The sequence below is a fragment of the Gopherus flavomarginatus genome, chromosome 6 (genome assembly GCF_025201925.1).
Source record: "Gopherus flavomarginatus isolate rGopFla2 chromosome 6, rGopFla2.mat.asm, whole genome shotgun sequence".
Taxonomy (NCBI): Eukaryota; Metazoa; Chordata; order Testudines; family Testudinidae; genus Gopherus; species Gopherus flavomarginatus.
Window position 1 is genome coordinate 1,559,088 of NC_066622.1, and position 26,800 is coordinate 1,585,887.

General features: G+C 49.7%; 1 protein-coding gene across 2 annotated transcripts; it reads left to right on the forward strand.

Moving 5' to 3' along the window:
• The first annotated feature begins 8,259 nt into the window (after positions 1–8,259).
• Positions 8,260–26,649, forward strand: IMPDH2 (inosine monophosphate dehydrogenase 2). 2 transcript variants are annotated; one of them, XM_050957443.1, is made up of 15 exons: positions 8,260–8,416; positions 9,080–9,128; positions 9,472–9,573; positions 10,222–10,296; positions 10,835–11,041; positions 15,044–15,131; positions 15,851–16,050; positions 18,427–18,517; positions 19,762–19,857; positions 21,371–21,442; positions 24,175–24,318; positions 25,193–25,337; positions 25,471–25,614; positions 25,984–26,067; positions 26,423–26,649. In XM_050957443.1, exons 1-15 carry the CDS (start codon positions 8,319–8,321, stop codon positions 26,442–26,444), a joined length of 1,617 nt encoding a protein of 538 aa, XP_050813400.1. In that variant the 5' UTR covers positions 8,260–8,318; the 3' UTR covers positions 26,445–26,649. The 2 variants fall into 2 exon arrangements, with proteins under 2 accessions (XP_050813400.1, XP_050813401.1); XM_050957444.1 differs by lacking the exon at positions 21,371–21,442 and having other exon boundaries at positions 8,263–8,416.
• The last annotated feature ends 151 nt before the right edge of the window (positions 26,650–26,800 follow it).

Here is a 26,800-nt window from a genome sequence, read left to right on the forward strand (position 1 = left end):
GCTGGAGGGTTAGGGGAGAAAATGCTTTTCAGGCTGTATGGCTGGCTGGCTGGCTCGCCTATCAGTATCATAGTTGTATAGTTTCAAGAGTTGTCAGGGGTCGTAATTCTTTTTTTAAATCAGACCCACAGCACTTGCCTCATTGTATCTTCAATGGCTGCTGTATTTTGACAACATGACATTTCTGGTGGCTTCCAAAGAGAACCGATTGTCCGCTGTGCTTGAAATGGGAGCTCCCCCTCGCGAGGCTTGAGGTTACTGAGCTGCCAGCTTCTTGGACGTGAGGAGGTGACGCTTCTTCAATCTGCCTTCCCCTCTCTCCCTCTATTGCAGCCCTGTAAATGGAAGCTCCTCCACTACTGTATGAGAGAGTCCTGAGGCTTCCATTTGTCACCACTCTCTCCTTCCATTTGCAAGCAGAGTGTGTCCTCCCTCTGATCTGTACATGTGCACCAAGGATAGAATATACCCCTAAATCAGGACTGTCCATAATGTTACCTGCCCGTGTGCCGTCCTGTCTGATGTGGAGGTATGTCCAGTGAAGACTTCTGGTCCTAGCATGTCATACTTGAGCTTGATGGAAGGCTCCTTGCATCAAACAGTCAGAATGCAGATATGCCTGAGAATATGAAAGTGAGGAGGGATTTGCCCCTGAAGAGAACTTTTTAAAAGCCTAACTTGGTAAGAAATGTTTGGGTAACTGCTGCAGGAGGTCGTGCATCCCCTGTGCAGTGGGTTTGATGCTACCTTGCTCCCTCTGTTCCTTACCAACATCAACACCCAGAGTGGTGATCTAAGCAAAGTCCACTGACTTAGCTCAAGTCCCGCCTCGACTGCTGGTAGTATCTGGCTGATACTCTAGTCCATGTGGGGCAGGAAAAGAGAATGGAGACAGGTGGAGGGTAAAGCTGCCATCATACCCTCAGCTAAGTGCAGCAATTGGGAGTATCAGCAGCACTTTTCTTCTGTGTGCATGTCAGAAACACTTCTTGGTTTGGCTACTGTCAGATGCTATAACCTTGTCACTGTGTTCCAATGACTGCAGTATTCTCCAAGCTCCAGTTCAATTATTTAAGGACATAGTTATGGGCCAGGTAGCCATTGCTCTGCTCAAGGGAGCAGAGACGCATGTGTGTTGTGCTAAGGGTGTCTGGGCCTGCATGGAGCTAATATCTAGATCACTTGGGTAAACAGCTGCTCTGAATGTTGGATGTGAGAGGGGAAGCATCCTGCCTTGCTCAGAAAGCAAGTGACCCTGAGAAATAAGCATGTGCAGGCTAAACACCCATCCTCAAGTCGCTGTGCCCTGGAATGCCACATATGAAACTAAATCCAGCCTTCCCAGAGGTCAGAGTGGGGCCCTTTCACTGTTAATTAAATCCTGAGAGCAACCTGAAAATGGAAGCTGGCTGGCTATTCTTTCCTCCGCCAAGTACTAAGTGGATGGAATGGTTTGAGATGTGGCTTCACATAATGTTTTTGTGTAAGTATAAACTTGCCAGAGCTTGAAATGGTTTGGCAGATGGACAAGACCCAGCAGTGGAATAACAAGGGATTAAGGTTGAGTTGGGGCACACTGGCAGAGCTGGTGGTGAAGCTGTGTGCTATGTTGCTTACAAATGTACTTGAGTCTCATGTATTTATTGCTGTTCACTTGCTACTGTAAAGAGCAAATGAATCAAAAAATGTAAGTGGTGGAGAGTCAAGTAATTCTTTAGGGTCTCCACTTAGCCTAGAGAAGCACAACTCACTTTAACAGGATTGGGAGTTTAGTAGGTGCAGAGGGCCCCGTAAACCCCTCTATCTTTATTAGGTTTGCCCTAGCAAACAGTGAGGATTTTCCATCCCTGTCCTGTCTTTTTGATTTCTCCTGCCTATGGAAGATGAAGGTGCTGACCTGAAGATGCAGTGTTCTGTACTGTCTGGTATCAAAATGTCTGATACCAGTTTCATTTCTTAGGAGACTATCCAATATACTGTGCTTTACAGATGACTTTACAGAACTTGTTTCTAGTCTGCATAGCTCTATGAAACCAGTTTAAAATGTCTGCAATATTTCTGGAGTTTAAATCCTGTATTCTCTGATTAGAGTGATCTGACCTTTCCTTTCTAGTAAGGTCACCCTAAAGCCTTATTTTTAAGGACTCCTGGAAGGAACTCTACCCAGATTAGGCAACAGTGCTCTGTTGGCCTAGGGTCTTACCCAGGTCATTGGCAAATCTGCTCCTGGTTAAATGATGTAAAATAGCTCTCTTTAGCAGGGTTTTCTATATTCAGTTTGTTTCCACTCCCTGCTTGAGTTTCAGTGATGGACATGCCACCTAACACCTCTTGAGTACCAAACATCTTGCTGCTGTTCATATTTAACCCAGAACTCACTCCCTTCCTTTTGCCTTGTCTGTTCTATCTCAGCTTGGTTAGTTATTTAGTCTGAGGCCCCCCTGCATTGTTTGTTTTTAATTTTTCTGTGCCCATTTGTCTCCACAGAAAGTGTAGCATGATTGAACATGGCAGCTTTGTGAAGCTTCTTGCGTTCTAACCTCTGACCTCCATGTATTGTCCTGTGTGTCATGAAATTGCAATATAACTGCTCTCCTACAGGACACTTACAGTCTGTTACATAGACTTGGTGTTCACTGTGCCATCATGTCCTTATTTCCTTTTTTTGGTGGTGATGGTCACTACTGTAGAATTGGAATGACCAAAGCAGTGGAGGACAGCCTGTGGAAAACTATCACCCCTGGCCCCTTCCTGCAGAGGGAGGGAGGAAGAGGACAATCTAAGTGTAACTTAATATAGTTCCTTCATTTTCTAATTTCTTGATTCCTAGACTCCCGTGTTTCTGGGAGGAGGTAGTCTCCTGTATGTCTGAAGCTGTTCCCAAAGCATGCTGCCTTGGCCTGATTCGTTGTGGGAGCTAGAACTTCCATTTTAGGAACTGAAAGTGTCTCTAAACAGGACTCCTGTCATGCACCGATCCTCACAGGGTGGAAATGAGACAGATTGCTCCAACCTAGGAGAGAACAAGTCCATTTGCCCTGGTCAACTTGGAATTGAACAAAAGCTGTGTCCACCACCCCAAGTTCTCTATCTCTTGCTAAATAAAAGAGGTGACAATGCCTGAAAAGAGCCCTTTTCTGTCTGTATGGGACAGAGGGTTTTACTGCTAATGTTCTAGCTTCCCTTCTGTTTGCTGTACTGTCTGAGGAGTTGCATGATGACTGCACACTAGGTGTAACCTGTTTAATAATGAAATGGTTAATCTTAACGTTCTGACTCTTACATCACCATTAAAATGGGATAGAAACTGCTACAGCCTCTGATGTGGGGCCCTTCTCCCAGCTGTGCATCCTGAGCTGCTAGGTTCCAACAGCAGCTACAGAGATTTTTTTTCTTTCCCCAGATGTTTTAAGGAATGCACCTTGCCCCGTCATTTCAGCATGTTCTGTTTCATTGGAGCCAGTGCATAGAAAACATCCAAGCTATTGCTGACAACACTAACAAACATCTTTCTACTGTAAGGAGCATCTCAAACCTCTTCCAGGAAAGAACTGTTAATGTCCTGGGAGTGGGGGATATTAAGCTGCCAAAAGACAGGGGAAGCAATGGCTGTGGCACTCTGCCTGCCAATCCCTTCCTCCAGTGTGGCTCTGGCACAGCTCTCAGCACTGCAGTAGACACTTTTGCCCATATGGCCCTGTGCGCAGCAGCCAAGTTTCCAGTTGCCTGCTTCCATCTGTTCTTGCTACTGAGTTAATCAGGAGGGTTAGGGCAGGACTGAGCCCAGCATAAAGCAGGAATCAACTGGATCTTGGTCTCTAATGAGGGAATGTAAGAAAAGAACACAGGGTGGGTAGGGGATGCATCTCACTAAGACTAGTTCAAGTTGCAGCCCAGATCCTTTTTTGGTAATGGTGCAGCCTGCATGCCAGAAATGTCTTGTCCATCCTCCCTCATCGAATCCTAATCTGAACAGCATATGTCATTGCATCCCGCAAAGTGACCTTCCAGCTCTCCAGTAGCTTTTGCCCCCTGTGAGTTATTCACACTGCAAATCATTTTAAAGAGATGAACTCAACTATTTTTTTAATTTAACTTTACTCTTATACCCTCTGATCTTTGTAATCCCCTTGGAAATGAAATGTCTTTCCCTGCAGCCTTTGTAGTCTGTTTGACAACCATTAAACCTTGCCTTGTGTTTCTAATGGAACAGACGCTAACTTGCCTGTTTGTTTACTACTCTGTGCTCTAGTTATCACTGCTGAGGTTAGCGTAAATGTGCCTTGCATTGGAATAGGGCAGCTGTACCACCATCGTCCTTTCCTTTAAAATAAACAAAAGATCTTAAGCAGGCAATATATCCTCACTTCTGGCACTCTTACAGTAGGCAACATTTACTGTTGGTGGAATGTGTCACTTTTTTTAAAAAGAAAAACATGTCTAAATGCTCTTCTGCCTGAGTGCTGAGTCAGCCCAACTGGAACAACTGCCTTAATATCACTACTCTAAGCCACGTGTGGTATGTCAGTCAGGACATCTAATCCTAAACTGCTAGCACTGTATCTCCTTCAGTGTAGTCCAAGAAAATTCTAAATAGGTGGAAATCAGCATGCGGGTGTATGAATTCTGTAACTCTACCTATAACCAGGAAACAATGCACAGATGTATAAAATCACAGCCAGGGATGTTATGAAACCCAAGGGCCATATTTCTCTTTAACAGTTGCCATCCTACAACACAAACTGAAAACTTAATATTGCACAACTGGAAACAGTATTAACTCCAAGGCTGAAGAGAAGGAAAATTAAACTCCTTTTCTATCTTGAATGAAATGATACCGCTCTGAGTACTAGGTACAGCTAGCACAGAGTGTGCTGTACCTATTAAGGAAAATTGGGAGTCACTGAAAGAAAACTGCAGTGGTCAATTTCTGTAGTGACTACAGCCTTAAGTTATAAGAGCAGCTTAACAAAACAGTCACGGAGACACCATGCAATATCTAGTATAAAAGATGTGGTGCTGCCCTTAAGTATCAAGTTACTGGAATAAAGTAAACAACCAAAAGTTAAACTAAACTGTCACCCCAATGACAGGCTATAGGCTGGGAGAGCCCTGCTGCGCTGTCATCAGAAGAATCCTATCCAGTCCTAACCAGTTTTATGTGGTAGCAAAGGGAGTGGGACTTTCAAAATGGTTCAGTACCCAAAGTGTTGAGCTTTCTTGAAAATCTGGCCCCAAAAGAGGCACCCTCTGTTGATTGAAACTGAAGAATATGAAACTTTTTGTGATTATTTTTCATAAAGAAACAGACAATGCAAAGTCCAAAAAGGTGCATGACTTAGTTGTATATGTTTTCAAATACCCCATCCTTCACAGGATCTCCAACAGAATTACCCAACTATACAATTTTACAACTCGCTGCAAGACCAGACAATACTACATAGCCATGTTTGGGCAAGACGTAACAGTTATGAAACAGAAAACCTACATGAATAGGAGGCGAAGGGGTTAGGTGAAATGGAAGTCTGGTGGTGATTGAGCCATCTCTGTTGGGTTTTTTTGGTTTGTTTTTTATTTTATTTTTTTAATCCAAATGTATCTAGAAATGGGGTCAACATTTCTTCAGCTGCCAACTCATGCAGGTCTAAATACCACTTCAAAGGAGGGTGTAAAATTGGATAATCTGCTCCCTACATTAGCTTTTATTCTTTTAAAGCCTAAAGTATGAGTTTTAATATCCCTTCCAAAATATACCCTAAGTAGACATTATGTATATAAATGTCTGTCCCTTTTGGCATCTTCAGCTCTTGACCTCAATGGCTGTCCATGGCACAAAGTTCCACAGCATTTCAAACTGTGTAACTGACACTGTTCCTTTTATCCAGTTTGTTTCCCACCTTTTTAATTGTATGTGCTCTTTTAAGATGCAGGCAGAACAGAAGTTTCTTATTTTATAGACTTTTATTGTGTCCCCTCTTATTGCTCTGGTTTCTAAGGTAACAATCCCAAACTCCATTCATCTCTCTTCATGAGAGAATTTTCCTAGGCCCTTGATCATCCTCAGTGCTTCTCCAAACATCTGTAATATCCTGTCTGAGATGGGGTGACCAATCCTGCACACACAATCTGGCTGAGGCTGTGCTATTGAGTATATAATGGTGTATTCTCCACCTCATTCCTTAGGCATCCTAAAATCTTTGGTTTTTTTTAGCACAGCTGTACAATGAGCTGTGTACTATGATGTCCAGGTTCTTTTACTGTGTTAATACAGCTTACAGAGGTCTAAATTAACTGTATGAGTACTTCATTTCCCCCTCCAAAGTGCACTGCTTTGTAGTTACCTGCATTGACTTTCATTTGCCATCATGTTGCCCATTCACCAAGTTTATTTAGGACTCACTGTAGTTCCTCACTCTCCTCTGTCCTGACTAACCTAAATTACTTTGTCATCTGTAAATGTTGCTATTTCATTACTCACCATCCTTTCCAGATCATTAAGAAAAATATTGAACAACATGGAACCTGCCACGAAACCTAGAGGCCTGTGCTGTTAACTTTTTGTCAGGATGAATATTGACCATTTAATTGGTTTTGTTTCCTAGCCAGCTTTTGATCCATGACAATAGTTTGTCTCTCACCCTATGACCACTTCATAGGCTCTGGGGTGGGACTTCATCAAAGGCATTTTGGAAATCCAAAAAAATTATGTAAACAGGTTCTCCCTTAGCCACTACAACATTGACACAGAGAATTCTGAGAGATTACTGAAACAACATTTTCTTTTGCAGAAATCATGCTGATTAGATGCTCTCATGTTGTTTCAGGTGTTTTGTTCTGCTTTTAATTATAATTTAAACTGATTTTTCCAGGTATACATGTAAAGTTCACTACTCTTGTTGCCAGGATCACTGCTCAAGACTTTTAAAAAAATATTGGTACAACATTTGCTACTCTCTAATCCTCTGGAATCATTGCTATTTTTAATGAGAAACTGCATATACACTTCTATCCCTATATAACGCTGTCCTCAGCAGCCGAAACATCTTACGGTGTTATAAGTGAAACTGCATCATATCGAACATGCTTTGATCCACCAGTGTGCAGCCCTGCCCCTGGAGCGCTACTTTACCCATGTTCTATCCAAACAGAGGTGTATTTTGTTAGCAGTTCAGCTATTTCATACCTACATTCCTTCATAACTCTTGGATACACTGTCTGGGCCTGGTTACCCATTGGGTTATCAGTTTGCTTCAGCACCTCACCTGAGTCGCTGAGGGCACCTCATCTTTATTACCAGAGAAGAGCAGGGCCCAGGGCTGGATTTCCCCAGCATTTCTGGCAGTGAAGACTGAGGTGAAATAATTAAATTTCTCGGTGGTGTCCTGTCCTTATCATCCTCATTGCTCCCTTTTTCTCGCTAGTGCTTCAATGGACTTAGCTCTTCTTTCGCACTCTTCCTGTTCTGTTATAGTTTAAAAAAACGCGGAGGCCGTTGGCATCTTCAAGCCTACCAGAGTTATTTGGGCATCAGCTTTCCTGGGTAAAACCCCTGCTTCAGCCACAGATGAGGTGGGTTTTCTACCGCACTAAGCCGGGCAGTGTGCACGGTACTGCTGGACTCCGCCCTGTCCGCACAGCAGGCGGAGACCTGGGACTCTCCCGTGCGGGTTGGGCTTTCAAGCCGGGGCTGTCTGAGCTCTAAAATCCATTCTGGCCCCTGCACATTCCCCGTCTCACCTGCCGTGGCCCCCGGGGCCTTTTCCCCCCGGGGCTCTGCCGGGAACACGCCCCGCCGGCCGGGGGAGGCCGGACCCTTCTCCGGCCGGGGCCGGGGGGCTCTGCCGGGAACACGCCCCGCCGGCCGGGGGGGGCTGGACCCTTCTCCGCCCGGGGCCGGGGGGCTCTGCCGGGAACACGCCCCGCCGGCCAGGGGGGGCTGGACCCTTCTCCGGCCGGGGCCGGGGGGCTCTGCCGGGAACACGCCCCGCCGGCCGGGGGGGGCTGGACCCTTCTCCGGCCGGGGCCGGGGGGCTCTGCCGGGAACACGCGCTGGGGGGGAGGGGCGGGCTGGACCTTTCTCTACCCCCCCCCGGGCTCTGCCGGGAACACGGGGCCCCCTCCAGACACGTGTCGGGGCGGCCCGCGGGGGGAGGGGGCGGCTGGCTCGAGGGAGCTCGCCGCTCGCTGGGGCGGGGCTGCTGTCCGCGCTCGGCCCCCGTAGGGGGCGGGGCCGGGCCTGCGCGGGGCGGAGCTGCGGGGCGCGCGCCGGGGGCGCCTCTTTCTGGGCACGCGGCCGCAGCCGTTAGCGCGGAGCCGCCATGGCCGATTACCTCATCAGCGGCGGCACCGGCTACGTGCCCGACGACGGGCTGACGGCGCAGCAGCTCCTCAACTGCGGGGACGGGCTGACCTACAAGTGAGCGGCCCGGGGGGGCGGGTCTGTCGGGGGGGCCCGGGGGGGGTGCTGGGGGGCGGGTCTGTCGGGGGGGCCCTAGGGGGGGTGCTGAGGGGACGGGTCTGTCGGGGGGCCGGGGGGGGTGCTGAGGGGTGCTGGGGGGGCGGGTCTGTCGGGGGGGCCCTGGAGGGGGTGCTGGGGGGCGGGTCTGTCGGGGGGGCCCGGGGGGGTGCTGGGGGCGGGTCTGTCGGGGGGGCCCGGGGGGGGTGCTGGGGGGGTCGGGTCTGTCGGGGGGGCCCGGGGGGGGTGCTGGGGGGGCGGGTCTGTCGGGGGGGCCCGGGGGGGGTGCTGGGGGGGCGGGTCTGTAGCCGCGTTGTCCTGCCAGGCGAGTTCCCAGCGCGGGGGCTCCGTGGCGCCCCTCCCCCCCGCAGCTGGCGCGGTGCCGGTGGGGCCCCCGGGTTGCGGGACCTGGCGGGGGGCCCCGAGCGCGCAGTCTGGCTGCTGGCCCAGGCTGTGCCCCCCCGTCCCCCCTGGGCACCGCACCCAGCGCTGGCTGGCTCCCTCCAAGTCCCTGTCGGGGGGGGGGGGGGAGTCTTGTCCCTGAGGGTGGGGGGTGCGGGGGGGGGTGTCGTGTCCCTGACATGTAGGTGATTTCAGTTTGTCTCCTTCCATCCCATGGTCCAGTGACTTCCTTATTCTTCCTGGCTACATTGACTTCACTGCAGACCAAGTGGTGAGTATGAAGGGGAAATTTGCATTATCCAGAATTAATGTCTATAGGTTGGTGCTCCCTGGCCCCAGTTCTTTGCTAACAGGCTCGTGTCTGCTGAAGTGGCCATTCTAGCGGGAGAGAATGATCTTTATTTTTACTCTCTTGGCTGCCCTTGGAGCTAAACTCTTCGAGACATTGGTGCCCCTTTGAAGATCATGGGAACTAAGGAAAACGCTCTGTTGTAAAGCACTGGTGCGTGGCATATTAAGCAAAAATCCATGCTGGTTTCCCTGGTTCACAGGCCCAGGTAGAGTTGCTTTGAGATGAACTTGCATATCACCCAACAAACCTTTTCTTCTTTTAGGACCTGACTTCAGCTTTGACCAAAAAGATAACCTTAAAGACTCCCTTGGTTTCCTCGCCCATGGACACAGTGACAGAGGCCAGCATGGCCATTGCAATGGCGGTGAGTGCCCTTGGACAGGAACAGTAAAGGTGGGAGAAGTGACTCCTGTAGACTGAAGAATAACTTTTTAATACCGGTTCCCAAGAGTGATGACATCATCTGTGTTAAACTTACAGTTTAAAATAATGTGCTACAGTGTTAAACCAGCTGTCACTAACTAGGCTCGCTATTGCCAGCCGTTGTTTTTTCAGATCTCCTTAAGCTGGTCTTGCTATTAGTGGGTTAGATCTTATTTCTCTGCATCATACTGGAGCTTTATCAATGTGTTCTCGTAGCAGTATAGCCTCTCAGCTGCTGTATTCCGACTCTTCACTCTGTAAGGAAAACAAAGCCTTTGTAACATTCAACATCTGATGTTAAATCATCCTAAAAGAAAACTGGAGCATGTTTTGGGCCTGAATATACTCCTTACACTAGTATCCCATAAGCAGCCATGGGGGTGGGAGGCAAGTCATGTCTTTGGATAAGGAAATCCTGGCATTTATACTGTTTAGATCCTGCCCTCAGAGCATCTGAGCTCCCATTAGCAGCGCAGTTTGCTCTGCTACAGTAGTAGTCTGCTGTCTGTACCTGGTTGTTGAATTCTCCAAATAAAATTGAAGGTCCCTGTCATTGCAGTGACTTACTGCTGCCTCTGTGTGTTTTCAGCTCACAGGTGGGATTGGATTCATCCATCATAACTGCACACCGGAATTCCAGGCCAATGAAGTACGGAAAGTTAAGGTAAAGAACAGCTGAAGCAGGAAACTAGGAGCTGCAGCAACTGGGCAAGTCACTAAATGTCCAAAGGGGTCTGGCTCCAGTTTGAGAACCATGAAATAGGCTTCAGCAAAGGAGAGTTGGCAGGCACTCGTTCCCCTTGTACGCTGGTCTCTTAGAGCAGTGGTGCTGGTCAGTGCAGGTGGATGTATCAGCTCTTCTGTCTTGCCATATTCCAGAGCTGCTAGGGACACAAGAACCTGCTTACTGAGTGTGGGGGAATGTTGACCAGGATGCTGGGGTTAAATCCCCCCTGCCTATTTTCAAATATGTCAATGAATTTATCCCCAGAGATGGGCAGATAGGAGCTTGACTTGGTTGATGCAGCATCCTTGCTACTGCAGTCACTGACCCCAAATACCTGTATGCAACGGACTCTGCCAGCTTGGGGAGAGTGACAGACCTTCACAGCTCTTACCATGAGAAGTGCTAAATGCCTGTCCCATTACAGCTCAGTCTAGCCATGTTGTTTACTCTGCTCTCTGAATGTGCTTTGTTTCAGAAATATGAACAGGGATTTATCACAGACCCAGTGGTGCTGAGCCCCAAGGACAGAGTGAGAGATGTATTTGAAGCAAAAGCCCGTCATGGATTCTGTGGCATTCCTATCACAGACAATGGAAAGATGGGGAGTAAGCTGGTGGGGATCATCTCATCCCGAGACATTGACTTCCTGAAAGAGGAGGAGCACGACTTGCCCCTCAGTGAGGTTTGTTACCTGAGGTCCCGCGCTCCTGGTGGGAGAGGGAGGGTTATGTTAGGAAGTGCTACCTTGTGTGGTGATGACACAGGCTCAGTGCTTGAATGAGGTTTGTGAACCAGCCCAGCGGGGACAGGGGCCTGGCTTTGTTTTATTCAGGTTTAAATTAGTCTTTTTGTTGCTTAGTTGAACTGCTCACCTCTGGGTTCTGTGCCTGTTGCTTCATTCTGTAGCTGCCTATTATTAACGTGTTCCAATGACTGCTGGCTTGGGTTTGCCATTTGGCACAATCTGGCCATGATCCTTTTTGCTTCCTATAGCAGTCATCAGGGTGCAGGAATGCGGGGGACTGGGGGGCCACACATGGCCTTTCCACTTTTGAAAGTGGACACACCTGGCCCATCCATTGTTCGCCATGGACCCTGTCCCTTCTCTTCCCTCATAAGACTTCATCGCCAGGCCCAGGTGAGAGCGGCCCACACAGCAGTGGGGAGCTGCAGATCCTTTACGTGCCTGGGATGGGGGGCCCGAGAGCCTCTGGGGAAAAGGAGGGGCAGGGGCGGGGCCTCGACTCCCACCTACCCACACTATGTTCACTATTGGCTTTAGCCATCATCTCTCTCCTGGTTCTGTATTGGCTACTGCTGCTCTCCTGTAGTGACCTGGCCATTGGAAAAGTGACATTGTTTGAATGCACAGGCTAGAGCCACCAAGCTCCCATTCACTGAATAGTGCTTTCAGGCTCCTGGTATAATCCCTTTGGCTGGGACTCTCTCAGTGCAGGCTAACTCCTGGGCTCAGTAGGGTCATATTTAGCACTTCCACCGTGCTTCCTGAACCAACTTTCCTTTTCTCCCTCTTGCTCTCACCCATCAGCATGCACTCTGGTGTGTGAGCCTTCTGGGGCTAATTCCGTTGAGCTTCGGTGTTGTCAGATGTCAGCATAGGGTAGTTTTTAGTGCTTCTTGGCCAGTGCTGCCCTCCTGACTTAGGTCAGCATGCGCTAAAGATAGACCCAGCTTGGCATTGCATTCATGTCCCAACTCCGCTTTCCATCTCCTGTTACTAGCCAAAGAGACGCTGACAGTGTCACTTCAAGAATGGTACCAAAGAGACTTGTGTTTCTTCAGAGATGCTGAACCGTTCAGAACATCAAACGGCCCTAGTGGGTCAGACCAATGGTCCATCTAGAACAGCATTCTGTCTCTGACGGTGGCCAGTTGAGATTCGTGCCAGATCTCCTGCTCAGGCCTCTGAGCATCTACGCTGCAAAACTGGGAGCCCCTCTCCTAGTCTTCTTTCAAACATTGATTCCTATGTATGCAACAGTAGGCAGGGGAGTTTATAGGCCTCTCTGCAACAGCCCTGGTTCTCATCCCACTTATGATTCAGCTCTCATGTCCTGCTCATTGCTCTCATAGGCTCTCCAAGTAATTAGTGCTGGGTGCTATTCTCTCCCCCCTGCCCTCTTTCTGGAATTCTTTTCTGTGCAATCTAAATACAAACTAGCCCCCTGCACCCCAATTTTGGGTTAGATATTACTCCCCTGAACTCAGGGAGGAGAGCTCTCTTTCTTGCATATGTACCTTATGAGCCCTGTCCAGATGCACACTGGTGCTGGTTTGTCAGAGTGGACACAGGCAGGCATGTTAATTTAGATTAGGCTGTCAAGCGATCAAAAGAATTAATTGCGATTAATCATGCTGTTAAACAACAATAGAATATCATTTATTTTAAATATTTGTGGATGTTTACTACATTTTCAAATACTGATTTCAGTTACAACACAGAGTACAGAGTGTACAGTGCTCACTTTCTATTTATTACCGATATGTGCACTGTAAAAAACACGAAAAGAGAGTACTTTTAATTCAGCTCATACAAGTACTGTAGTGCAATCTCTTTATCATAAAAGTTGAACTTACAAATGGGGAATTATGTATTGAAAAAAACTGCATTCAATGTAAAACTTCAGAGTCTGCAAGTCCACCCAGTCCTACTTCTTGGTCAGACAATCCCTCAGACAAACAAGGTTGGTTACATTTCCAAGGAAATAATGCTTCCGCTTCTTGTTCACAATGTCACCTGAAAGTGAGAGCAAGTGTTCACATGGCGCTGTTGTAGCTGGTGTTGCAAGATATTTATGTGCCAGATGTGCAAAAGATTCATATGTCCTTTCATGCTTCAGCCACCATTCCAGAGGACATGCTTCCATATTGATAGACTATCAGGGTTGGAAGGGACCTCAGGAGGTCATCTAGTCCAAACCCCCTGCTCAAAGCAGGACCAATCCCCAGACAGATTTTTGCCCCAGATCCCTAAATGGCCCCATCAAGGATTGAACTGTCAGCCCTGGGTTTAGCAGGCCAATGCTGTGGGTTTTACTTTGTAATGATCCAAAGCAGTACAGACTGACCCTGTTCATTTTCATCATCTGAGTCAGATGCCACCAGCAGAAGCTTGATCTTTTATGGTGGTTTGAGTTCTGTAGTTTCTGCATCAGAGTGTTGCTCTTTTAAGACTTCTGAAAGCATGCTCCGTACCTCGTCCCTCAAGATTTTGGACAGCACTTCAGATTCTTAAACCTTGGGTCGAGTGCTGTAGTTATCTTTAGAAATCTCATATTGGTACCTTCTTTGCATTTTGTCAAATCTGCTGTGAAAGTGTTCTTAAACTGAACATGGCTTGGGTCATCTGAGACTGCTATAACATGAAACATATGGCAGAGTGTGGGTAAAACAGAGCAGGAGACATACAATTCTCTCCTCAAGGAGTGCAATCAAAAATTGTATTGATGCATTATTTTTTTAACGAGCATCATCAGCATGGAAGCATATTTTCCGGAATGGTGGCCAAAGCATGAAGGGGCATACGAATGTTTAGCATACCTGGCATGTCAGTGCCATGCGAACACCTGTTCTCACTTTCAGGTGACATTGTAAATAAGAAGCAGGCAGCATTATCGTCCATCAGCGTAAACAAACTTGTTTGTCTTAGTGGTTGGCAGAATAAGAAGTAGGACTGACTGGACTTGCAGGCTCTAAAGTTTTATGCTGTTTTGGTTTTGAGTGCAGTTATGTAACCAAAAAAAAAATCTGCATTTGTAAATTACTTTCCCAGTAGAGACTGCAGTACAGTACTTGTACGAGGTGAATTGAAAAATACTATTTCTTTTGTTTATCATTTTTGCAGAGCATATTTGTAATAAAAATGTGAGCACCATTCACTTTGTATTGTATGTTGTAATGGAAATCAATATTGAAAATGTAGAAAAACATCCAAAAATATTTAATAAATTTCAGTTGGTGTTCTATTATTATAAGTGCAATTAACCGTGATGAATGTTTTTGAGTTAATCGTGTGAGTTAACTATGATTACTTGACAACCCTTATTTAGATGTGAATTCTTCCTCCCATCCCCTGCCCTTATTCTGCAGCATCAGGCACCCCCAAGCAGAGTCGTCCTAAAGCCAGCATGTTAGGGAGCGCTATCTGAAAACAAGCCCAGTGACTGGTGGAGTTTCTGCCAGAACAGTAAGAGGCTGTGATTATATCAGACAAATGAGTGCTGGAGTTAGGTTCCTAACCTATTAGAAGTACTTTGGTCAGGATTGTGTAGCTGGTGATGTGAGGGGAGTCTGTGCTGCTGAAATCCCAAGTAGAAGGTGTGAGGTTGTTCTTCCTTCTCTCAAGGTGATGTCCCTGGGCCAGCCGGCAGTATGGAGATACAGCCTATGGACACAGCTTTGTGCCGGGCTCCATGTGGATTTGAGTGGACTGTTTGAATGAGTATTGAGCGCTGCAGGCTGAAGATTCATTTCCATGGGCTACTCCACGCTATCACGTGCTCCCTCATCCATCCCATATGTAGTGTGTAGTTGGGACCCTCTGGCTCCTAGCAAGTGGCCGCTGAAGCGTCTTTGCTTGGCAGTTTGTGTTTCCTGTCCTGGATCAAGTAGGAAGGAGCTCTCACTCGTGTAACTTTTCATTCTTTGCCTCCTTTTCTATCAGATTATGACAAAGCGGGGTGATCTCGTTGTTGCCCCTGCAGGGGTAACATTAAAGGAAGCAAATGAAATTCTGCAGAGAAGCAAAAAAGGTATCGTGACTAGCTATGTGTTGTGTGAGTGAGCTGTGTCTGGCCTAGAGCAGGGGATGAGGGAGGTGGGGCAGATGTGAGCACACATTTTTGCATGTATGGGAAATGCTCTCATGCTTCTCTCTCCGCACATTCAGTTTGTTTCTCAACGCGAATGTTTTTCCCCACAATCAAAGACTGGTACCAGGTGTCCCATGGGGTGTTCCTTCCAAATCTCCTTGGAGAAAAGGGGGAGGTAAAGACAGGCATGTCCTGGAGCCCCAAACGAGCATGAAAACTTGCCAAAAAATTAAAACCTTCATCACCTTAATCTCTGAATCTGCTTAGAACTTCAGGGATTCCTGCCAGTCAGGGTGCTGAAAAACTGTAAATGCCAAGAGTGCACTTGGCCGCAGGCTTTTAATTTTGTATCGAGTTTCTAGAGTCTGGTTTCAGAGGCTTGTGACCAGTTCAGTTCTGTGAGGGGTCTGGAGTGACTTGAGTACAAGTGCCCTTTTTGAATTCAAGGCTATGCAGCACGATCAGGATCATAATCCTGAGCCCTTTCCCAGTCCTACTGACTTCTCATTCTGCCAGCTGGGACAAGAACCTGCTGGGTTTCAAAAGCAAGTCGTGCTCGGGCTGCCGGTGAGCTGGGTTCCTTTAACTGGGAACTCCTGCCCTGAGGGCCAGGCTGGGGTGAGGTTCTGAAATGATGGTGTGTTTATATTTATTTCAAGGCAAGCTGCCAATTGTTAATGAGGAGGATGAGCTGGTGGCTATAATCGCCCGCACAGATCTGAAGAAGAACCGTGATTACCCGCTCGCATCTAAAGATGCTAAGAAGCAACTGCTCTGTGGCGCTGCCATTGGAACCCATGAAGATGACAAGTACCGCCTGGATCTCCTAGTGCAGTCGGGGGTGGATGTCATCGTCTTGGTGAGCACCAGGGTTTGACTTTTCTTAGTCGAGTGAATTCAGCACACTCTGACAAGTTTTTGATTAGCATCCCTCTTCATAGCATAGCTTCATCATGGACTTTGTGCCAGTGGCCTAGCTTGGACCTGCAGGGCTGGCGCAGGAGGGAGACTAGTCTAAATGGCCAGTTTGTTCATGGTGGGGCATTCTTATGGCATGTGTGTTGGTACAGGTACAGGTTGCTAGCGTGTGGTGATCTGTGCAGCTCGATATAGGGACCTCAGGCTAGATGGCTAATTACAAAGGTGCTCTGCTCGCTTGTTGTCTGTCACTGACCATAGGACTAATGTACCAGCATGTGTTGGACTCCTGGTGTGAAATAACAGTATTGTGTCCCATAATTACCTGATAACGCAGAGGGACCAATCTGGAACTCCTCAGCAGTCCGTCCTGTCAGCCCCACGTCTCTAATCATTGGGGCACAGCTCTTTGCACGTGCCCTTGCTGTCGATGGGTTAGTCTGAGAGCCCAAAGGAAATGGGTGATATTCCCAGAGCATGGTTATCCAGTGCTTGGTTAACAGGCCATCTTAGTTAGCTGGGTTAGTCAGAAGAACCTTCTCTCTCCCATGCTAACAAGGGGCTGGTGCACTTAATGTGGGGCCTCCATAAGCAGGGACTGCTGCTGCCTTGGGAAAAAAGCGACTAACTTTTCCTGTTTTAGGGTGTCTTCAGCACACAGGTAACTTGAGTTATAATCCATCTGACCCCTGACTTGACTCCTGTCCACGTGCACAGTTCTCTAGCTGGAATGAAGCAGTGCTTGCTAGTTCATGAGGTGGATGGGGCGGTGGCGCTCCAGGGATGCTGACACTGCAGCTAGTAATGCAGTGAGGATCTCATCAATAGCTAATCCAATCGTTCTGTGCTACTAACGAGCAATCTGTGTAATGCCAGTGTTCTTCTGAAGTGTGGTTGCTGTCAGGCCTGGCCTTAAAACCTAGCTTAGCATAGCTATGGTGTTCAGAGGTGTGAAAAATCCCACGCCTGAGTGCCATACGTAGCTATGCCAGCTGCAGTCAGTTCAAGGGAAGAATGCGGCCATTGCACGGGGAGGTGGAGTTCCTGTGGTGACAGAAAAAACCCTTCCATGGCTGCCATCTGGTCTGGGCTACACTAGAAATGTAGGTCTGTTCAACTACATGGCTCAGGGGTGTGAAAAAAATCCATGCCCCTGACTGGTGGTGGTGACCTGAGTCCCAATATAGACTGTTCTAGGTTAATGAAAAAATTCTGCTGTTGACCTGCCTGCTGCTTCTCAGGGCGGTGGCTTACCCCATGCCAAGAAGAGAACGCCACCTGTTAGTACTGGTTGTCTACACTGAAGGGCTGCAGTGGTGCTGCTGCAGCGTTCTGTGTCTGCACTGCACTAACAGTTACAGCAGTACTGCTACAGCGCTGCAGCTGTGTGCCGCTCTAGTACTGGTGGGGTAGACGTGGCCTCACCCAAGACGGGCTAGCGGCAGTACAGGACCCAGAGTGCAAACTTGTGAGAAGTGGAGCTGACTGCTGTGAAGACCCACCCAGAGTTAAATGAATGAATGACAAAAAACGAGCCGCGTGCATGGGACTTGGTAAGAGTCATCCTTGAGCATCTCTGGGGTCTGTCTGAATTCAGTATTCGGGGGGCCCATCACCGTAGTAGCTGAGCACCTGACAATCTTCACCACCCCTCTGAGGCCAGGCAGTCCTGCCATTCCGGTTCTAGGGGTGGGAGACAGGTCTAGTGACTTTACGTGACAAGGTATTTGTGGCAGAGCAGGAACTGAAGCCTGGTCTCCTGGCCCAGGCCAGGGTTCTAACCACACGACCATCCTTCCTCACTCGTATGGACTGTACCATGGACACATGCATTTCTTGAGGGTGGGACAGGACCATTTGGACAGTGAGGACTAGACAGGTGGCACTAAGAGCTTGGACTGACCTACCCCCCACAACCTTTCTTTCCAGGGCAGTATTAGCGAGCCATCCTCTTGTCCTGGGGTTCGCAAGGCAGCTGTCTCTTGGCAGTGTGAAGTTGAGACCCCGAAACACAAATAATTCTCTAAAGAATGCAGCTCTTAGATGTTTCTCTTAGCCCTCGGTGTGAGCTGTTTGTGTGTGTGTGCGCGCCCTGCATTCATTAGGCTGAAATATCCCGTAAGATGGAAGTTTGTGATAGTTTTCTCGTGTGGCTCGTGTCTTCCTGGCCTTCTGAGCCTGGGCAGTGGGGTCTTTCAGTACTGAAGTGAATTAATCACCTGTTTGCAACGTGCTGAAGTCTCTATGACTTTCCTAGGGCTGGATTTAAAATCCCTTGTAGCTATTTTGGTTGATTTTGTTTTTCTTTCTCTTCCAGGATTCCTCTCAGGGCAATTCCATTTTCCAGATCAACATGATCAAGTATATCAAGGAGAAATACCATAACCTACAGGTCATTGGAGGCAATGGTAATCTGCGAATGCAATTTTAGCTTCTAGACTTGGAGTGTTTTCAGTTGTAGTGAAAGACGTGTTGACCTGCTTTAAATGAGCGTCTCTGTCACCTGCCCAATGAGACTTTGACCTGTGCGTCAGATGTATAGAATATGGTCCAGCCCCTCAGCACCTGAGGGACACTTCCGTTCTGTGTGAAAACTTCTCACGCAGGGTTAATGCAGTGTTTGCAGTCCCCAGCCATGACCCTTTTCTCTCTGGCTCTGTAACATTGCTTTGAAATCCTTCTAGAATTTCATGTGTCTGGTTCTTGGACGACTCCTACCTTTTGTGGAAAATAAATGGAAAGATCCATCTGAATCTGGCAGAGCAGAGTTTAACTCTCTTCCTCGTCTTATCTGCGTTACCAAATATGTTGATAACGCAGCATAGTGCCTCCTCCAGCCTTTTGTCCCCTGCGTGGCCCTCCGCATGTCTCACGCTTCCTCTACCATTGTATAATGCATTACAAGGGCCTCACTAGTCTAGCTGCAGCACGGGCTCCCCTGCGCCACTGGGTCAGTGGGAAAGCTGTTGTGGATTCAGCAGCCAGTACAATGCCAGTGAAAAGGGCAGTGGAGAAGCATGGCCCTGGGAATCAGTCAGACACAAACCACGTTGGGAAAGACCCAGTCTTAGGCTAACCTCACCCCCACCCAGGCTTTGGCACCAGGCTGATCCCTCCCAACTCCCCGAGAGGTGCTGTGTAGGTGTAAAGCTAACCCCTGGTCCCTGCACACCAAGCTGGCAGGGTCTCTTCTAGAGCAGTCAAACATCAAGGCCTGGTTTTCACCCTGGTTCAGTGTGCACGTGCCATGGCTGTGCTGACTGGTGCATGCACGGGAGCAGCAGGGGGATGCGCACACACTTGTCAGTTGACTGAGAACCAGCCATTTGATGCCAGATTGCTGTTGAGCTTTTAAACTGACTTTGTGCATGACCTGTTGTGTTACCGTGCATACCAACACAATTGGCCTGCCGCCAAAAAGGAGCCCTCTCCATCCCAAGATCCCCTGGAGCTGCAAAGCTGAATCAGGTGCTGTTTGTGGAACCCATTGAGATGCCCGAGTGGAAGGTGCTGGGCAAGTGCAGAGAACCCTTTTACTGCCAAGCCAGCTCAGGGAGGAAGCACCTTTGCAGGAAGCTAGGGCGACTGGCTAGCTACTAGTGGTGAAAGGAGACAACATTCTCATTTAAAAACCTTCCTCTGTTTGCTTCAGTGGTGACAGCTGCTCAGGCGAAGAATCTGATTGATGCAGGGGTCGATGCTCTACGGGTGGGGATGGGCAGTGGCTCCATCTGCATCACACAAGAAGGTAAAGAAAATGTTTAATATCTTCTCAGTAGCTAGAAGAACACATCTGCTAGACATCTGTTTCCTACTGAGAACCTGCGATAAGTCTGTGGCGACACAGTCTGTGACTTCTAGGCGCTGTTGGGGTGGTGGTGATTGTCTGCCGCAGGACCGGTGTACCAGGGATAGGATCTTACAGCTGGGTAGTGCCAAAGACACTCCAGGGCTGGGTGTGGGAGCGTAGAAGTGCCACTCGACCTGATCTCCATCGAAGTGAGCAGGGCAAAGGAGTGGGCATAGGGTACAGACATCGGGGGGCAGGTAGGGGGTTTCCATTTGCCCGGCATAGCTAGGAGGGCAGCAGAGAGGATGGTGATAAAAATCCCAGGGTTGTTTGTGTGGCCCTGCCCTGGGGCAGCTGCAGCTGACAGTAAGACCCTTGTGGTGCCAGTGTGCAATTGCCTGCTGAAGATGAGGTTTTTGAATGCAGCTATTGCAGTTAGCAGGATCCCAGGGGAGCCTGTGCCAGGCAGGCAGCGTTCCTAGGCACAGCTCTCTAGCCTAGCGTAGCTACTTGACTCAGTGGCTGGGTATGGCCTGGGATGAAGACTGGTTTTAAAGCTGCAACTGGACATCACGGTTCCAAGTGAAACAAGCAAGCAGGGGAGTGGATGCCTTGTGAGGGGCCATCACTGCTGCAGAGCCCCTCTCTTGTGCTTCGTCAGTTGCCTTTGTTGTAATGGGCCTGAAACAAGCCGCTGACTAGTAGAAGCAACCCTTTGATATATGCACACAGGGTCGTCTTGCAGATCCCAGCAGCAGTACTTGGGGCCCCATGAGGACCCTGGGGAGGGGTGACACACCTTGGGGACTGCCCCCTGTATCAAGGATCTGTGTTCTCGCTGTGCCTGCTAAGGGAGCACCTGCTGCTTGGAGACTGGCCCAGGTGTGCTGGAGAAACTCTTGTCTCTTTTGTGTAAGAATGTTTAAGTCAAGAGCTGCCCTTCCCTACCCAATCCCCTACTGCACCAGCCGTTCCTGGTTTGGGCCAGGCCATTCATGCACAGCACTTTCCTGCTCCTTTTCATTCTCCCTTTGGGGCGCTCACCCACGAAGCACCGGAGGAAGTGATGGCAGGTAGTGTGTTGGATACAGCCAGACTCTGGGAGCTCTGTCCCTCTCTTGGCAGCAGTGGGATAGCAGGGGCAGCAGAGACGGAACATCTGTACTTCACAGGGGATGTTTGTACCAGGAACGCCAGGAGCAGGTTGAGGAGCCAGGGTTTCAGCATCACATGGATTACTCCATGAAATGTCCTTGGAGTAGGGAGAGCACATGCTGAGTGCCAGGTCGTGCTCCCCTGGACGTGGCCTTCAGCTTGGCATCCTTCTCAGGAGATTGGCCTGAGAGGGGACCCCTGACGTCCGAGCTCTGGCTCAGTTATCCCAGGCTCAGCCTGGTAAAGTCACTGCTGGGGGGCCCTTTATTCTGCTGCTGCTGTTTGTTTCTAAATTTTATTTATTTGTTTTGTTTAGCTGCTCCACAGATCCCTCCAGAACTAAAGTCCCACAGCCCCAAGTGCCCGTCTTCTGTCATGGGCACCTATAGTAAGTCACTTGCCCTGTTCTCAACCTTAATTCTGTCTTGAAGCAGGACCCTGATTGGCTGCACATGGCCCCTCCGCTTGTTTGAGAATCATTGAGTTGCAGATGCACTTGGGGTTTTGTGGCTTTGGATACTGGTAGTTGACCCAAAGACTGATGCTGAGAAGTCTTTTGGATTTCTAAAGCAGGGTTCTGAATTGTCCTAATCGAGGCCAGTTGGGCTTGTCAGTGTCTTTAATCCAAACCCAATTTAAAAACCCGATTGAGCTTCCTCGGGGCACTGCTGAGGCTCTCAGTGGAAGGTGCAGCAGGTGCCTGCATGTGGGAGGATGGTGCCTAGGCAGAGCATGCAATTCTGCTCTGAATCTGGTCTCCTCTCCGTGATGGGAGAGGTTACACATCAGCTACATTTCGCCTTGCGTGAAGCTAGCCGTGCTGTGTGAATGTGACTTTACCAGGGACGTTCACCCTGTGGCGAACCTGGAAGGCGCATCCCAGAACCATGCCCTTTGCCAGTGATTCTGACCTGCGAGTGTGAGGAAGGGCTCTTCTCCCTCTCACCTCGCGAGCAATACTTTTGTGATGCTGTTACAGGATAAGTAGGTGACCAAGATGAATCTTGGCTTTTGCCCTATTTGTGAAGCACTTCCAAGGGAAAGAGGTTTCTGGTTTGGCTCCTGGGTTGTACCCGCTAGCATGACAGTCCTCTCTGAGTGCCACCCTTACAGGCCTTTGCTCCAAGTACAGGTGCAGGCTGCGTACATTTTGAACCCTGCTTTGGAAGCCTGCACCTCCTGTTTGTCTTGGGACTGGGAGCTGGGACAGCCAAATACAGTCATGTGACGGTCCCATGTGCCCTGTGCCACGAGGTGAATTGTAAAGGGCTGGTCTCGGGGATTACTTCTCTAAATTAGCTACAAACTTCTGTTCTTTGTAGAGAATAATGGGATCCAGAGGCTTGGGGCCCTGGGTTTCTTTGAAATCAGGCTGGTGCACAGAGGAGATGGTGCCGTCACAGATGGCTGTACAGTAACTCCTCACTTAACGTCCTCCCGCTTAACGTTGTTTCAGAGTTACGTCACAGCTTGTTTAAAGTTGTGCAATGCTCCCTTATAATGCCATTAGGCTGCCTGCTCTGTCCACTGCTTGTAAGATTCTGTAGGAGAGCAGTGACTTTACAATGGAGCAGCCTCTTCTCCGACTCTTCCCCCTCCCTCTCAGTGCTTCCCCCACCACCAAACAGCGCCTAGGACTTTCAGGGGGAAGGGGAAAGAGTGGGGATGTGGTGTGCTCCGGAGAGGCGGTGGAGTAGGGGTGGGGCTGGAGTGGAGTGGGGACAGGAAGAGGTGGGACTGGAGCATCCCCCAGCAAAGTCAGCACCTGTTCTTCTCGGGGGGAGCTGCCACTGCTGCGAAGGTGCTTCCTAGTGTCCTGGCCTGCAGCGGGCTGTGCCTGTGTGGGGTAAGCCAGGGGCACTTTCCAACCACAGTACAGTACAGTATGTCATGCCTTTTGTCTGCCCCCCAAAAATGGCCTTGGAACCTAACCCCCCGCATTTACATTAAATCTTATGGGAAAATTGGATTCGTTTAACATTGTTTCACTTAAAGTTGCATTTTTTCAGGAACGTAATTACAACGTTAAGTGAGGAGTTGCTGTCCGGGCACCCTCAGTCTCTGCTTCGGCAGTGCAGTACCAAGTGAGACCATCTCTTTAACACTAACAGCATTCACACTGTTACTAGCAGACACTTCATGGCTGGCTGGGTCCAATTAATATTGACTTTCACGATCGCTACCTGGAAATCTCCCAACCTGAGCTGCGGGTGTGAGCACTAGGAGCACAGGGAGAAATGTGTGTGACCCAGTGCAAACAGGAGTTTGTAAAGGCTCCCTCTTGTGGCAGAGCACCAGTCTCCTAGGAGTTGGCACGCTTGGTGCTGCTCACAGGTGGCAGCTTGAAACCTTGCATCAAACATGATGTTTGCACCCTGAATTACTAATCTTGCATGTTCATAATCTCATCTGGGTGACTGTGCTGATTGCGATTGGAGGAAAGGCCTCCTGGTGACTGTTGCTGGGAGAATCTGAGGGATGGGAAGGTTACTGCAGCATATTCGCATGCACTTGTCTGGTAAATGTACCCAAATACGCGTCACTCAATGGTTTCCCTTCAGGTGTTTCTTTGTACAGTGAAAAACCTGTAGTTGCTAAAGTGCTGGTAAATCTGTATTTGGCTAAACTTCAAGGAGGCCCTGCAATGCTGGGGAAACACATCAGTCCGCCTCTGTCTTTCCTTTTCTGTTGTTGCATATCAATAGAAACTCACTCCTTTTGATCAATGCCTCTTCCTGGCTGCACACTGACACCCATCATTGTGGTGATAGCAGGGCGGGGAACACAGCAATCGTATGGGACTCACTGGGCTTGGGTTTCTTGGGTCTGGCCCAGCTTCCTTCTCTGTCTTGCAGGACACTAGGTGGTGAGTGAATCACCTTAAGGACTGACCAGCTGGGGTCCATGGTCATTCTGTAACCACTGCGAAAGCTTCTCTATGGCATTGGGGCAGCAGTTACTTCATAGCCCCCGTTCACCTGCCTTCTGGGCCGTGGGGTGTATTCCAGGGAGAAGCAGACTGAGAGGTCTGTGTGTGACTGAAAGCCAAAGGCCTTTAAGCACGGGCACTGCTGCAGCACCTGGTCCTTGACAGTTCACCCTTTCTCTTCCTGGCTCTAGTCTTGGCCTGCGGCAGGCCCCAAGCCACAGCAGTGTACAAAGTGTCCGAGTATGCCAGGAGGTTTGGGGTCCCGGTGATCGCAGATGGAGGGATCCAAACCGTGGGACACGTTGCCAAGGCCCTGGCACTCGGTGCTTCCACAGGTGAGGGGGACGAGGGGAGCTAAGGGCGTTCAGAGGGGTGTCTCCTTTCTGGGGGATTTGCTTTGCTGTTGGAATATCAACCCAATGAGTGAGCTTCTGCCTGCCTGCAGACTGTTCTGCAGCGCTTGCTTGGCAGTGTTACGGGAGCTCTACAAGGGCAGTAGCACTGAAAAGCCCTGACCGCGTCAGCATGAGTGTCAAGACCATCACAGCCAGGCTGGGAGTGGGAGCTAGCCCCTAGGCACTGATCTACTCTCATGCTCAGGGCAGGGAGACTGTGCCAGGTCAGTGCAGCATTCTCCAGACAGGTCTGCTTGTGCCAAACAAACCTGGCTGTGTCTTGGCTCCTTCATGATCTAGGCCTGTTGCCCAGAGGTACAAGGGCTAACCGCAAACCCAGCGAGCCTCTAAGCTGTTGTCTTTCTCAGTCTGGTTTTCGAGTCCACCTGCTATGTAGGGCCCAGACTTGCCCCTTCCTCAGGTTTTAGCAAACAAAGAAATTAATGACTGAAAAGATAGCTGAGCCCTTCTCCCTTAGCTTGTCTGTTCCTACCGTTCCTCCCTCAGGCCTGCTCAGCCCCCACCTCCCTTAGAGCCAGGTGAGGGTAACACATCCTCCTCCTGGGGGAACTGTCAACACATATGATCCTCTCGCAGCAGCAGCACCTGCTAATGGGGGAGAGGGCCCAGCAAACAATGGCAACCTGGTATATTCTGGCCAGCTCCACTGTCACCGTTTGTCCAGATCACAGGGTCCTGCTGCAGTCCCCCACCCCCCCACCCCCCAGTGACTACACAAAGCCCTGCCCCAGTGTAAGCTCCCCTCCTGCCCCATGGCTGACTCCGCTGTCGCTAACGTTCTCGCTGGCTCCAGTGATGATGGGCTCTCTCCTGGCTGCCACCACGGAAGCCCCTGGCGAGTACTTCTTCTCGGACGGAATCAGGCTGAAGAAATACCGGGGAATGGGATCGTTGGATGCCATGGACAAGAACTTGGGCAGCCAGACGCGCTATTTCAGGTAGGAGAGACCTGGCATGAGGGGCAGCAGGTCCCCGAGTCTGAGATTACTGCCTTAGCCTGCCAGCCTTGGTTTGTTCCATGGAAGGTTGGGTTTTTGTATTTTTTTTTTTCTTTCTCCTGACCATCCACAGTGAGACAGATAAAATTAAAGTGGCCCAGGGAGTCTCTGGTGCAGTGCAAGACAAAGGCTCTATCCACAAGTTCATCCCGTACCTGATTGCTGGGATCCAGCACTCCTGTCAGGATATCGGTGCCAAGAGTCTGACCCAAGTCAGGTAAGAGACTTCCCCTGTGAGTGCTTGGCTGATCCTCAGTGCCGTCCATGGAGCTCATCTTGTCACCCCTGAGCTAGCATCTGGTAGTCAAGGCCCACCATGTCTGACCCTGATCTCTGTGGTGCAGCTGAGCTGTAGCCCCTGCTCCTGTCACAGTCCCTAGCGGGCACACCCTGAAGGTGGAGTTGGGATGGGAGAGTGCTGCCTGGGCAGCCTTGCTGAAAGAGATGCTGGAGCTGCCTCCTGGCTTTGCTCCTGCCAGAAATGGGCCTGGGGGGAAGCGTGTGGAAACCCCTTGCTGCACTTGGTGTGAAACCTCCTTGGCACTCGCCAGGGGAGCATGACCACAGATCTGCTTTCCCTGGGCAGAGCCATGATGTACTCAGGAGAACTGAAGTTTGAGAAGAGGACAATGTCTGCCCAGGTGGAAGGAGGAGTTCACGGCCTCCATTCGTAAGTCCCCTGCCAGTGCTGGGCTCTCAGTGGCTCCACAGGGTTGGATTTGGATGTGGATGTGGCGTGGCCCAGCCCTGCCCTTGCTGTCCCTGGATGCAGTGGTACAGGCTGCATCCCATTGGTTTGCAGTGAGCCTGGCTGCTTGGGGGGCCGGAGCTGTTCCATGATAGCACCGGACTTGGCTTCTCCAGACGGATCAGATCTACTGCAACTGACTGTCCCAGCACAGGCCCCATGGCTTGAGAGCAGCAGCTGCTGCTGGCATACGGCTCCTGGGGGCAAGCCAGTCCCTGCTCCGTGTGTGCTGGGCTGGGCAGGCCGGGCCCCATCGCTAACTTTCCTGTCTGTTTAGGTATGAGAAGCGCCTCTTCTGAAGGAGGGTCCGTGGCCTGTACTCAGCACCTTGCTGCTCTGCAGCCCTCAGCTGCCACGCACCTGAGCTGCTCCTTTCACAGAAGTGCCATTATCCTGCAAGTGCCTGCTGCTCCCTGGGCTCAGCAGCTGTTTTCTGGCCCTCTGAAGACAACCTGCTGGTGTTCCCAATGCCCCAGCCCGTTTTACAATAAAAGAAAAACAGTCGGGCTCCTTGTCTGTCTCACTCCCCTCACCTCAGGCCTCTTCTCCCCAGGTTGCAGCCCTGAACTTCTGTCCCATTGTTGTGGCCACTGGGCCCAGGGGCGGTGAGAGAGGCTGTCGTGCCCACAGGTCCCCCCTTAGGCTGGTGGTGTTG